The sequence below is a fragment of the Polistes canadensis genome, unplaced genomic scaffold (assembly GCF_001313835.1).
Source record: "Polistes canadensis isolate GaletaPanama2010 unplaced genomic scaffold, ASM131383v1 scaffold_311, whole genome shotgun sequence".
NCBI lineage: Eukaryota > Metazoa > Arthropoda > Insecta > Hymenoptera > Vespidae > Polistes > Polistes canadensis.
The window spans coordinates 85,431-99,630 of NW_014569858.1; the positions used below are offsets into that span (position 1 = coordinate 85,431).

The following is a 14,200-nucleotide window of genomic DNA, read 5'->3' on the forward strand; positions in this document are numbered from 1 at the left end:
CGCGCGACCTGCTCGGAGCTGGCCGTGTAGCCGCTCGCGAGCGAGTCGAGAAGAGGAGTGCTCCAAACCGGAGAACAGAGGGCCAAAGACAACAAGGAGCGCCGCCGAGACTGTCCCCGTTGATCCCTCCTTCTCCCTCCCACGAGCGGTTTCACTCGCGAGAGAGATAAACACACGAGAAAGGAGCACCAACGGGGAGACGAGGACCACCACCAGGAGAAGAAGCAACGACGGTGACGACGACGACAACCGCGACGCCGATGACAATAACTATCGACCACGACCACGATCCACGATCCACGATCCACGACCACGATCCACGATCCTCGACTCGCGCTCTTTCTTTCGGTCGCACGCGCACGCGGATCCTTTTGGCGGAGGAATTCTAGCTTGCGTGGCTCGCCACTCTGCCTCCACCTTCTTTCCCTCCACCCGACTTCATTCAGAGCCCTCCCTGGATGGGACGGTCCACAGAGCGCGTCCACTCGGTGCCGGGTTACGCGAGATATTTTGTGAGACTGAGAGATCCGTTCGAAGAGTAGCTAACGTTTGACCTGTGCCTGTTTGCCTGATTTCAAAGGCTCCCTAGCTCCGCTTAGGGAATAGGGAGCTCGACATGACCCGGTTGGGATTGCGGTAAGTTTAACACTTTATTATTTCTAACACTTTTATTTTAAATCCTCCCCTGTGTCCGGTTACTTCTCTCTTTCTCTCTCTCTCTCTCTCTCTCTCTCTCTTTCTCTCTCTCTCTCTCTTTCTTACACACACCCTGTGAGGGTGGCGGCCCTCATTCTTTCATACGTTTTTATAATTCTTTTTATTTACAGACTCGTCGCATCCCTAGTCTGCTTGACCGGGATCGTCAGCGGGGTACGTAAACGATGCATGCATACAAATATTTATCGTTAGTTATAAAAGAAAGCACTTAGCGAATACTAGTCCTATCGAGATCACGAAGAAAGTATCCAACGGCAGACATTAAGAAATATCCTTAAGGTCCGTAAGGTGCAACAGAATCTCGATAGATCGTTGCTTCGGGCCCCGGTTTCGTTGTTTCATTCATCGAAAACACCTAACGAGTGCGCTTACTCGACGATCCTTTCGCTCACCCCGTCGGGTCTCACGTGCGTGCACGTGCGAGGCTACGTTTGCGCGCTCTCTTCTCTCAAACCTGATCGTCTCATTTAACGATCATAACTATTACGTTCTAACTATAAATCTAAACCTTTCGCGTTCCGATTTATTCGGGTAGCAACGGATCGAATTGGTCGAATAGTTTGAAATAAATCATTTCGTTTGGAAGGGTACCAGCTGCAAAAAGCTGCAAAATCAGAAATGGGGCAGTCGTACGACATGAACCAGTCCGCCCACGGGGCGCCGTAACTGCGCTCACCATAATTTTATTACATTAGTACGTACGTACGTACATACATATACCGACATGCGAGACTGCTTCTTACTCACTACTGAAAATAGTTCGGACATGCTTCTCCGTTTGCTTTCGCTCTCCGTTCGATGAAATCGAAGCCTCTCTTCTTCAGTTCATCATCGACATTTAGATTCAACTGGTTTTCTAAGAACAACGAGATAGACTTTCTTTGGATGCGGCAGGAATTTCGATTACCATGGCGATTTCGCGTTAGTCGAAAAAAATGATTTTCAGTAATACGAGCAAAGGATATTAAATATAGTTTACTACTGATGTAGGCTGCTATTGAACTAAAAAAAAGTACTATAACATTTATTTGGATATTAAATATTATAAATATTTCGTCCAACCCTCCGAATATATTAAATAACTAAAAAATGTCTTTAACGAACCTTTCCGATAGGAATAACTTGCAAGGTAATCTAAGCGAGACGTAAAAAGATCGTCGGGATTTTCGGGAATAGTTGACTTTACATCGGCGACGTTTGGTGGGGTGCGTGTTTAAGGGCCGATAAATATGTCGTAACACGGTAACGAACCGACCGTAGAATACCGGTTTTTCGCTGCACCGGTTTGCAGGCTGTGAATGCCTCGTCTGGCAATCTCGAAACGTGATTGCCTGCCTGGCGGTACGCGCGAACAATTTATAAGATTAAAAAATTCCGAGTTAAGAAGTCCAAGTGTATGTATGGTCCTCATCCCACGTAAGTACCATGCATAAGCGTGCACGTACCTATACACCGAACCAACGTCAACGTTGTTCCGAAGCGTCGAGTTAACGGTTAATTCGCGGTACCGCGGTGCACTGAAAGATAGCTTCAGGGAATGTGTGGGGTGGGGCAAGGGGAAGTCAGAAGGAAACCGAAGAAAGAAACTACGAAGAAGAAGAAGAAGAAGGTTGAGGGTTCCAGTGGGGAGAAGGAGGGTGAGGAAGGTGGTTGTCGGAGGCGGGTAAGGGATCGGTAGGCGCGATATACTCGGGTCTCTCACTCTGGTTGGCTTTGCATTACGTAATCGTGATTTCACGAAAGCTGCCGAGATAGCCGATAAAAAGGACAATTCTTGTGAACCGTCACGAAAAGATATCTTTTATCTTGAAATAAGAAAATTAGGTTAGAGACGCGTTTAAGACGAAATTATACGAACCGCGCGTGGATCGCGCAATTTTGATCTAAATGATCACAAATGTACTCGTTCTCTTTTTACCCTGACGCAATTCGACCGATTTTCGGATTCACGCGTTCTATACGAATTTTGTTAGAATTACAATTTGTTGGTTTTTCATTTGTTTTTTTTTTATCCTGTATACAGAAGTAAAGTGTACATAAAAGATAGAAATACTATAAATTATGTGAAAATAATCAATCGATAATAAAAATGACCTAATAATCGTTTATTTCTCTCGGTGAACGTTATAAATGTTTGTACAGCGTAAAAAATAAGTTTAACTATGATGACATTTTCGTTTCGAAGATTCGTTAATGAACGACGATCTCTCAATGATCATACTCAATCGTTTCGAGGTCTGAAAAGTATGCGAGACTGAACGGTGGCTCGTCGTTACTGAGCGATAACGAGGCAATTATCTCTTTGTACTTCCCGTCGGCGGGTGTAACTGCGAGATTTAAACGAGAGCCAAACAAAAAGAAAGATGAGACAATAAACTTTCCTGGAAAACGATGACGATTAAATATTGCTCGTTGCTGTTTTTAATTTCTTTATTTTCTTTTATTTGTTTTTTCTTTAATTATCCAAGCAACCCTAAAATTATCCAAATAATGTAACGAATTTTAACCGATCGCTAAGATTTTCAATCCCCTTATTTTTCTTTTTTATTGTCGTTAGGAAAATAATATTACATGGAATAGGAACGTGCAACCGGTCGTTCCTTTGAATCAAGCGCGAGGCGACATTGGAAAACCAAAAGGCACCGATGACGATGATAACGTAAAGTGGGGACACTTAGTTCAGCATTTCAAGCATCCAGATACAAGTATTGACATCGATAATTGGAATTCGAGCGACGGCCTCGGGAACGATTACCGAGATGAAAATAATAAAAATCGACATGGATTGATACCTGGTGAATCTTATGGATCAAGACATTCAAATAATTCGAATCAATACCCATATAATTCAGGGTACCCCGAGTCTGGGAGACGACAGGATGGCGAAGAATCATCTGGATCATCTGGAAATCTCGACAATCAATATAACAACTATCCTTCTGGACAAAGAGAACCTAGTTATTCTTATTCTCATAGTCAAGGCCAATATCCAGGAAATAATGCAAGAAACTCTTATAATATTAATCGTGCTCCCGTTGATCCTTACGGTCGAGACTCTTCTTCTTCTTCTGGTCAGGAATCTGGGTACAATATTGGTTACAATCCTAGCGGTTACAATCCTAGTTACAATCCTGGCGGTTACAATCCTGGCGGTTACAATACTGGTTACAATAGAGGACAAGGTGGATATGGAGCAGCTGGAGAATCGGAAAATTATCCAAGCAGTTACTCGGTTGTTACTGTACCTGGTGCAACTCGATCCCGTAATTGCACTGGCTCGGCTAATTGCGTACCAAAATGCTTCGCTGAGAAAGGTTCACGGGTCAGTTGAGTTTTAAAGGATTATCGATGACGCTACTAGAGGATCCACATTTACGACGAGAAACTAATTTTTTGTCCATTTAATAGGGACCACCCGGTACGGTTGGACCACAAGGGCCAAAAGGACAACAAGGATTTCCTGGATCGGAAGGTCTTTTAGGTCCGAAAGGAGAAAAGGGTGATCCTGGTCCGCAAGGACCACGTGGATCAAAAGGAGATAGGGTAAATAAGATATTTTTAGATATTGTCAGATATCTTAGGGCGTAAGACTATTATAGTTCCGGTTACGATTAATATGTAATCTCGTTTTTTAAAGGGTAAAATGGGTATGCCTGGTTTTCCTGGAATAAATGGTATTCCTGGAGTTCAAGGCCCACCCGGCGCTTCTGGACTTCCTGGTAGAGATGGTTGTAATGGAACAGACGTATGTACATATAGAACTTTGTTTTCATTTTTCGAAGCATAATTACACTTATATTACCCGAACCATTAATAGGGTGCTCCAGGTAAAGATGGTCAACCCGGTGAAATAGGGCCGCGAGGTTTTCGTGGTACTCCAGGTCCGAAAGGAGAAAAGGGTCAACCAGCTTTTGCAGGAAATTTTCCAGTTGGTCAGAAAGGAGAGCCTGGAATAGATGGTGTACGAGGCCCCCCAGGGCCTCCAGGATTGCAAGGACAACGAGGTTATGCCGGTCCGAAAGGAGAACGGGGACCACAGGTGATTAATTCTTTCACATTAAACTTCTATGTATTTTCTAAATTCTATGGTATACGAAGAAGTCTATATTTGATAATAGGGTATACCTGGTATCCCAGGATTGAAAGGAGAAAAAGGTAATATGGGTCTTGGATTTGAAGGATTAAAAGGAGATAAGGGACAGAAGGGAGAGCAAGGTCCTCCTGGTTCGACAGGACCGTTCGTCCCATTGACTACATCAGGAACAGAAATGGCTGGACCACCTGGTGAATCAGGAGAAAAAGGAGATAAAGTAATTCAATCCAATCCTTTCATTACTTGCCGCTAAAAATAGTTTCACGCAACATATGGGAATTTAAATAACGCGAATTGACACGATTTAGGGTGAAATGGGATTCGATGGTCTAAAAGGAGAACCAGGAATGATAGGAGATCATGGTCTCTCCGGTGCAGCCGGCATGAAAGGAGAAAAGGGTCTTCCTGGAGCGCCAGGTATTCGAGTAAGTTTTGCAGCCGTTTTTTCAAAAATGTTTTTTTTTCGCCTTCTAGACTTACTAACGTCCAAGTGAATTTCTATGTTTTTTTAGGGTAGGGACGGTTTTTCTGGACCTCCTGGACCACCTGGTCGTAAAGGTGATCGAGGTTATGACGGATTGGATGGTCTTCCTGGTCGTCCGGGACAAAAAGGAGAACCTGGTAAGGATGGACCTATGGGCGTTTCAGGACTGAGAGGACCACCTGGTCCACCAGGTGTAAGTTGTTTTTGTAAACTCGTGTCAAACATCATTTTACATCGTACATAATATTATGTATCGACATCGACTTAAGAAAGAGATTACGATTATTAGGGTGGCAAGGGAAGGCCAGGGCCACCAGGTCCCAAAGGTCCACGAGGATTTCCTGGACCTATTGGTCCTCGAGGTTCCGATGGATTCCCAGGCGATCCTGGTCCAAAAGGTCCTATCGGTTTACAAGGTGGGCCTGGTTTGCAAGGAATTCCAGGTCCGGAAGGCATGCCAGGAGAGAAAGGAGGAAAAGGAGAGCCAGGACTTACTGGATTTCCTGGTGGTGATGGTCGTCGTGGTTTCGACGGTCCTCCGGGACCAGTAGGTCCACGAGGTCTACCTGGGGAAAAAGGATTATCGATTATGGTAAGGAATAATTTATTTTCCTTAAAAATAAACATGAACGATTATTTACCGTTTAATTTCTATAAAGGGCCCTAAAGGAATGGATGGTACACCTGGTCGAGATGGAGAAAAAGGACAAAAAGGAGAACGCGGATATGTTGGAGTACGAGGTCGACCAGGAGATTCTTTGGATGGAATTCCGGGTTCACCGGGAGCACCTGGATTAACCGGAGAGCCTGGTACACCAGGAAGAGATGGTGCACCTGGTTTTCCCGGATCACCCGGTGAAAAAGGAGATATCGGTGGCCGTTGTCAAGATTGCATACCAGGTTCACGAGGACCGAAAGGAGATCGGGGATTCGATGGTAACCCTGGCTTGCCAGGTTCGCGTGGTCCGCCCGGGGAACGTGGATTTCCAGGAGAACCGGGGCTGGATGGATTGCCAGGACTTATGGGGCCATCAGGACCACCGGTACATTACTCTTTAAATTTTTTACGAAACTTGAATAATGATTAAATATATTAATATTATAATTAACGATACGATTAATTTTTATTTCAAAAAGGGAAGAGATGGCATTCCAGGTTCCCCTGGGCCTCAAGGATCTCCGGGAGCGCCAGGCATAGTTACTAAAGACATGTTAAAATTAGAAAAAGGTGATAAAGGATTGCGAGGAGAAACGGGTCGGCCAGGACCTCCAGGACCAGAAGGACCACCAGGAGAAAAGGGTAGACCAGGATTGGAAGGTTTCCCAGGACTGAAAGGACAGCCGGTATCATTGGTTTTACTTCACTCGTTTATAAATACAATTTTCAATCTGATCATAATATAATATATATTATAATGGTAGGGAGATCGTGGATTTCCGGGACAAGATGGTACGCCTGGTAGATCAGGAACACCTGGACGCAAAGGTGAAAAAGGAACTAGTTTGAAGGGAGAACCTGGAGAGGCAGGAAGGCCTGGAGCTCCTGGAGCGAAGGGTGAACCTGGATTTTACGGTGAAAAGGGTGAACCTGGTAAGATTCATATTTATAATATATAGAGTTACATTTTTTTTTTGATTGCAAATACAAAGAGAATATTTAATAGAAAGTTATGTTTTAACATTTATTTAGGAATGTGTCAACCTTTAAATTGGGTGGATAGATTGAAAGGTAGTAGAGGTCCTCCAGGAGACAAAGGTGAACCAGGACCTCCTGGCGCAGATGGGCTACCAGGTGACAAAGGTTTACAAGGACTTCAGGTCAGTAGATGAATGATAATTTTTATGCGATTATTCGTTGCTTATAGATACAAATGTAAATCGTCGCTTTCGTGCAAAATCAGGGTCCCCCAGGAAATGCTGGACCAAGTGGTGCAACTGGTCCTGTCGGACCACGTGGTTTACCTGGTCCTAGAGGAGATAAAGGAAACACAGGGCCAATGGGTTTCCCTGGCGAACCTGGTCGTGAGGGACTTAGAGGGTATCCAGGTTTCCACGGTGCAAAAGGCGATAAAGGAGAATCAGGAATATCTGTAAAAGGTAGTCCTGGTTTACCCGGGCCACCAGGATTAAAAGGAGAAAAAGGTCTTCCTGGTCCACCAGGAAAGGAAGGACAATTTGGATCGCCAGGACTAACAGGATTTACTGGTGAAAAAGGAGATATCGGCGTTCCAGGAAATAATGGATTGCCGGGTATACCAGGAGAGAAAGGAGATAACGGACCAATTGGACCACCAGGGCCTCCTGGTGCCGCTGGAACGCCAGGAGCTGACGGCAGTAAAGGTAAAATATTGTTTTTTGACTTAAATATGATATTTATTTTTTTACTATCTTATCGAATCATTGCTTAAAAGTGACTACGTTTTATTCATAGGTGAACCAGGATTATTAGGAGAACCGGGTAGACCAGGACTTCCAGGATTCCCTGGTACAAAAGGGGATCGTGGAGTTCCTGGTATTGATGGACCCAAAGGATATCCTGGACGACGTGGATTGCCTGGTACACCTGGTAGATCTGGAAGCGAAGGTTTGCCCGGTTTGAAAGGAGAAAGGGGTGAGAAAGGATCTGCAGGTTTCCCAGGCTTACCTGGTATGGAAGGAAAGCCTGGTCGACCTGGTTTATCAGGCGAAAAAGGAGATATTGGTCCAGAAGGTCTTCCTGGTGTGCCGGGATTACCCGGGTATGAGGGACCAAAAGGTGATACAGGACCAGCAGGGTTACCTGTACGTTACCCTTAGATTTATTTGCAATCTACCTTTTATAATAATTATACGTTAAGTCGATTGTGTGTGATTTATTACATATTTTATAATTTTTATTTGAATATTATTAGGGCCGAAAAGGAGAGCCAGGGCAAGTATCGGAAAAAGGACAGAAGGGTGAACCTGGAATGCCTGGCATTCGTGGACCTCCTGGACCATCAGGAAAGGATGGATATGATGGTCTGAAAGGTGAGCCTGGAAGACCAGGTGTAGGACGAGACGGTTTACCTGGTTTAAAGGGAGAAGCAGGGCAACCAGGACGCGATGGATTACCAGGATTTCAAGGTCCGAAAGGTGACGCTGGCGTACGAGGATTCATTGGCTTAAAAGGGGATGTGGTAAATATTTATATATATATATATATATAACAGTTATATATAATAATTTAATAAATTACCCGTTTCACGTACTTCAATTATTATTATCTTGAAGGGTCTACCCGGAAAACCAGGAGAACCAGGTCCACCTGGTATGGATGGTTTCCCAGGTGAAGTTGGAGAAGTCGGACCTCCCGGAGCACCTGGTTTCCCTGGAGCTGAGGGAAAAATGGGTGCACCAGGACGGCCTGGACTTGATGGCGTTAAAGGCGATCGCGGTCTTCCAGGTGAGTTAAATTCGTTGTTTCATGATTCCTTCATCATTCTAACAAATGATTTTCTTCTCGTTCTAAGGTCCTGCTGGTATTGCTGGCATTCCTGGATCACCCGGTGAGAAAGGAGACAAGGGACCACAAGGACCAACGATTCAAATCAAAGGAGAAAAGGGTGAACCTGGTCATCCTGGTTTAACTGGACTACCTGGCGCTAAAGGTGATCGTGGTTTGGAAGGTATGGTTGGATACGATGGAGAGAAAGGAGATAGAGGTCCGCCTGGTCCGGTAGGAAGTCCTGGCCAGCCTGGAGCGGTAGGCCTTAAAGGTAATCTTATCTATTATATATTATTTCTTTTATTAATCACGCGATTAAGACTTGTATGTAAGCTGTAATGAGCTATAATGACAATCTCTTTGATAGGTGATCAAGGTCCGTCTGGTTCTCCTGGTCTACCTGGAATAACAATTAAGGGCGAGAAAGGTTTACCAGGTTTGATGGGTAAGCATGGACGAGACGGTTTCTCAGGTCTTCCAGGAGAAAAAGGAGAACAAGGACTTCCTGGATTGCCTGGACCAAAAGGAGATGCCGGTCCTTATGGTCCTATTGGACCGCAAGGAGAAAAAGGTGACGAAGGTCCTGCCGGTCTTAGCGGTCCACCTGGACGCGATGGCGCGCCAGGTCTCGAAGGAGTACCAGGTCTGCCAGGTGATAGAGGTCTAAAGGGAGACAGAGGACCACCAGGACTTTTCGGTGCTCCAGGACAGAAAGGAGAGCCTGGCCAACCAGGTAGAACTTTTGCTAAACGTCTTTGAAAGGACTTTTTATAAACTTAACACGCATACATTGTACAAATTTCTGTTTACGTACATAGGTCAAAATGGTTTGGATGGTCTTCCTGGAGAAAAGGGTGATACCGGTTGGGACGGAGCAACTGGACTTCCTGGAATAGTTGGTGAAAAGGGAGATCGAGGATATCCTGGTGCAATTGGTTTGATGGGTGCCGTTGGATACGTTGGTGATAAAGGTGAAAAAGGTGACGATTGTATCGAACCTCCACTAGGACCGAAGGGTGATCGCGGTTATCCAGGTATAGCTGTAGAACTATTATTTTTATTTGATTAGATTGTGGAGTATAAAATAAATCTATAATCTACTATGTGATCACACACACACTCACATTTTTAATTCATTTTTAATAGGTCCTGCTGGATTACCTGGACAACCAGGCGAAAAAGGTCTTCCAGGACCACCTGGTTTCCCAGGAATGAACGGTGCAAAAGGAGCTCAAGGATTCATGGGACCTCCTGGTCCAAAAGGATTGACAGGTCTTGCCGGTCCACCTGGTTCGCCCGGTTTGCCAGGTCTCGAAGGTGCTATTGGAGCTCCTGGGCCTGCTGGAGAACCAGGTCAACCATGCGAAACTGCACCCGATTATCTCACCGGCATTTTACTAGTCCGACATAGTCAGAGTGAATATGTACCTAAATGTGATTCAGGTCACATCAAACTATGGGAAGGATATAGTTTATTATTCACGGACGGCGACGAGAGAGCTCATTCTCAGGATCTAGGTAAGAGAATCGTATTGACAAATCAATTATTCTTACGTCATACGTAATGGAGAGCAATGAAAAAAAATTATTAATTAGCATATTAACTCGTTCAATAAATCTCTGTTGTGGAAAAAAAAAACAGGTAGCGCTGGCTCGTGCGTAAGAAAATTCTCGACAATGCCCTTCATAGTTTGCGATATCAACGATGTTTGCAATTACGCTAGTCGCAATGATCGTTCTTATTGGTTATCAACGAATAAAGCAATTCCTATGATGCCAATCGAGGAATTGGCGATAGAGGAATACATCTCCAGGTATGCTTGAATTTGTGTTTCACATCTCGTGGAAATATAAATAAATACTCTTCTCTCTGCAGATTTTTTATCTATTCGTATAGTAATTTGCATCGAAGCTTGCTTAAGATTGCATTCGATAAATATATCCGTATTTAATAAACATGAATTCGCGGTTTACGCCGTGAGGTTATGAAAATGAAACTTTGTTATTAATAATTGATAAGTGACACTGTGTCATACAACGTGATACGTATTACATAAGTTGCACATCGATTTGAATAATTCGTGCAGGAGATATACTATGTATTATTATATGAAAAGATGAATTTAAGGGAATAACTTATTTTTTTTTTTCAAATAACAGGTGCGTAGTATGCGAAGTTCCAACAAATGTTATAACGATACACAGTCAGTCCCAAGAATTTCTGACTTGTCCAAATGGATGGACTAGCCTTTGGATTGGATACAGTTTCATAATGGTACGTCATAAAAGAAATGAAATTCTTCAAAATTGTTCTCCTAACGTTCTCTCTCTCTCTCATTCATGAGAGGAGAAAAAACTCTCCCACGTTTTTCTTACCTTTCCATTATCTTTTTCTTCTTCTTTTCAGCACACTGGCGCAGGTGCTCAGGGTGGTGGACAATCATTGTCCGGTTCTGGTTCGTGCTTGGAAGATTTCCGGGCGGTTCCTTTCATCGAGTGCAATGGCGCGAAAGGTCAATGCCATTATTATTCGAACGAGTTTAGTTTTTGGATGTCTACCATAGAAGATAGTCAACAATTCCGTGCGCCCAAACAAGAGACCTTAAAGGCAGGAAACCTTAAGTCGAGAATAAGTCGCTGCCAAGTTTGTATAAAGAATACGTAAATTCAACAACACCCCCCCGCCCTCCACTCCACTCCACTCCACTCCACTCCACTCCACCCCAGGCCCTCACCTTTACTTTGTATTCTCTTAATCTCTTTTATTTTATTATCGCGGCAACGATAAAAACGCAATCGGGATCGTTACTAAGAAGAAACAACAACACAATGATTTTAAGAAAGAAGAAAGAAAGCATAGGAATGAATTTAAAAAAAAAAATAAAAAAAAAGAGATTATAGAAAATTGAGTAGGTCGAATTTAATCCGGACGCAAGGATTCCTTATTTTTTTATAATCGAATTTTTATTCTCCCCTATTCTTCTTCTCCTTCTCTAACTACCATATCCTTTTTTCTTTCTGTTCTTTCTTTCACGCTCAGCTCTTGTCAATTCTAATGTTTCTTCTATCCGATCTTTTGAGAATTTCTCTTACGTATTTTTATATAACTATTCAAGCAAGCAATACAAGTGCCTTAGCGTACTACCCCACTTAGCATGTAAAATAATAAATATATATTTATATCTTTCGTTAAAGAAGAAAATGAAGTAATGAAAAAGAAAAAAAAAAAAACAAAAACGCTGAAAAAAAAGCAGAAAAAATCCTAAGAAAAATTTGTTAAGATTATATCGTACTACCATGGACACTGCCCATATTCAATATGGCACATTTTACATATTGTATATTAAATATAAAAAAGATTCTTAGCCTCGTAATATTGTGTGAAGCCAAATATTTAAATAAATAGGTATTTTGCTACGTAGATAATAAAATGACATTTTCAAATTTATCTTAAATCAAACCATTTGTCTTGTCCATCCGGATACACTATAATTATCTACATACGTAAGTAAATATGTATGTAAAAATAAAATAATGTGTACGTCATAATTATAACACGTAATAATACGGTCGAATCGTATACGTACGAGCCTTACCTTTATTATTTCTCTTTTTTTCTTTCCTTTTTAACATCGACTAACTAATAGTTTTTAATTAACGCATTCATCGATAAAATAAAGCATTCTGTAAATCTCAATACCTTTCTTCATCCTTGTTGCAACGTTGTATTATTTGTACGAATGTTGTTGTTGTCGTTGTTGACCATTGAACCTTCGTTTTTTTTTTGTTATTTTTTTTTCAAATGTTTTCAATGGATATCAATGTGGTCAGTTATTTGTTTATATCGTAAAACTAGAACGGGTATCAGGTAAGATTGAATGCATTTTTGCAAGGATAACCTTGGGGATTCTTATAAACAACGCTTAGCTTCGATAAACAAATAGTTTATCACTCACGAAGTGAGTTTCCTTATTAAACATGCACATATTATAATTAGTGAGATATGGATAGAATGCATACATAACAAGGATCCAATGTTTTTAGAAAAGTATCGAAAAATTTGGCTATTCGATATTCGGAAAGAAGGAAGTAAGGAATAACATTTATACTGCAGATATATTTCTTTTGAATGCACTTTGGTTAATCTATAGTTCGTTCGAAATGAAACGTTTCTTCCAGATAGTTTCTCGGTTTTAATGCAAATTAGATCGAAGATGAATATGCGTATATAAGAATTAGTGTATGCATCGTGTTATTTTCTTATATTATTTCCAACGATCGTGTTGATCTATTCGAATTAGCATATGCTGTTTTATTTTCCATTGAAAACGGGCACACCTTTCGCAACGTTCGTTGTATCAACAAACTGGTAATTTTGTTTTCTACTCTGATTGTGAGAAGAAGTATTATTGAAGGAATGCAGGACTCCTGACAAACATTTTTTTCCTCGAACTGATCATTCGATTCACTAATTTCGATGAAGTTCAAATCCTTGACCGTTATCAAACTTATTCATGAAAACCGGAATTACCGCATTCCTCCTAAAAATTTATTTAAAAACAAACTAACTCTTTATTCTTTTTATTGAAAGATTATATATATTATATTTATCGAATAGTAGTTTTAAGAAGAAGAAGAAGAAATAATAGTTCTGATTTTGCGAACGAATCGATATATCGAAACGACACTGATACGATTTACTGTTCATTCGAAATAAAAATAATGTCAATCAAAAGTAAATCATTATAGATAGATTAATAGATGAAAGGCGATGATTTTAATAGTGCAGCGAATTGATTCGAGGCCATTAATCTACGCGTAAACATATAATCTGTATGTAATTAATTATAAAAGAAGGTGTGGAACACCGAACCGACCAATCCGACCGGTTTGTTTATTTTCCAGCCTCCTTCGAACATTTCGATTATTATTGGTATACGTTGATCTCCGCTCAGTGATCGAAGAACAGTTGATCATAGTGATCATTTTTAAATCGTTTTCTAAGTTGTCTATGTTTCTAATAGCAACGCAACTTGTTCAAATCATCTAATCGATAAGTTGTTGTTTTTTTGTTTTTATTGAAAGAACAAAAAACAACTTGGGGATCGAACGAAATGTCTGGTTTAAGTTCACGGACACGATGGGAGGTTCGAGCTTCTCATATTGCAAAAAGAACGCACAACCCTATAAGATCGATCGTTGAGAACATCGTTGTCGAACCTAATCCTAAGAAGAGAATGATCGCATTGTCGATCGGTGAGTTGTTTTGTCACGGATTTTCACAGTTTTGGAGAACGAGATTTTTTTGTTTTCCTTCTTTTTTTTTTTTTTTTTTTTTGAAGACGAGAGGAGACAATTTATTTTATTGGTTTTTTAAAATATAATATGCAGAGGAAATATTTATTCAATAAAAATTGGATATTTCATGTATCATGTGTAA

General features: G+C 41.5%; 2 protein-coding genes across 2 annotated transcripts in view; both read left to right on the forward strand.

Moving 5' to 3' along the window:
• Positions 1-82: 82 nt before the first annotated feature.
• On the forward strand, positions 83-12,344 carry LOC106791477 (collagen alpha-1(IV) chain). Its single transcript, XM_014757122.1, has 25 exons — positions 83-636; positions 828-870; positions 3,275-4,039; positions 4,126-4,260; positions 4,355-4,462; positions 4,535-4,756; positions 4,836-5,027; positions 5,119-5,235; positions 5,323-5,487; positions 5,584-5,886; positions 5,954-6,337; positions 6,432-6,638; positions 6,717-6,885; positions 6,985-7,112; positions 7,196-7,634; positions 7,726-8,075; positions 8,186-8,452; positions 8,547-8,718; positions 8,786-9,031; positions 9,128-9,493; positions 9,579-9,794; positions 9,907-10,278; positions 10,403-10,574; positions 10,921-11,035; positions 11,168-12,344. Exons 1-25 carry the CDS (start codon positions 617-619, stop codon positions 11,423-11,425), a joined length of 5,931 nt encoding a protein of 1,976 aa, XP_014612608.1. The 5' UTR covers positions 83-616; the 3' UTR covers positions 11,426-12,344.
• Positions 12,345-13,660: 1,316 nt separating this feature from the next.
• Positions 13,661-14,200, forward strand: part of LOC106791476 (tyrosine aminotransferase) — a 4,930-nt gene continuing 4,390 nt past the window's right edge. The window contains exon 1 of the mRNA XM_014757121.1: positions 13,661-14,016. Within this exon, the coding sequence (XP_014612607.1) occupies positions 13,875-14,016 (142 nt within the window). The 5' untranslated portion in view covers positions 13,661-13,874. The remainder of the gene's footprint in view (positions 14,017-14,200) is intronic.

Coding starts and splice junctions, on each gene's coding strand:
- LOC106791477 (XM_014757122.1), top strand. CDS start 617: ATGACCCGGTTGGGATTGCG. Junction 637..827: donor ATGACCCGGTTGGGATTGCG/GTAAGTTTAACA, acceptor TTTTATTTACAG/ACTCGTCGCATCCCTAGTCT. Junction 6,338..6,431: donor TGGGGCCATCAGGACCACCG/GTACATTACTCT, acceptor TATTTCAAAAAG/GGAAGAGATGGCATTCCAGG.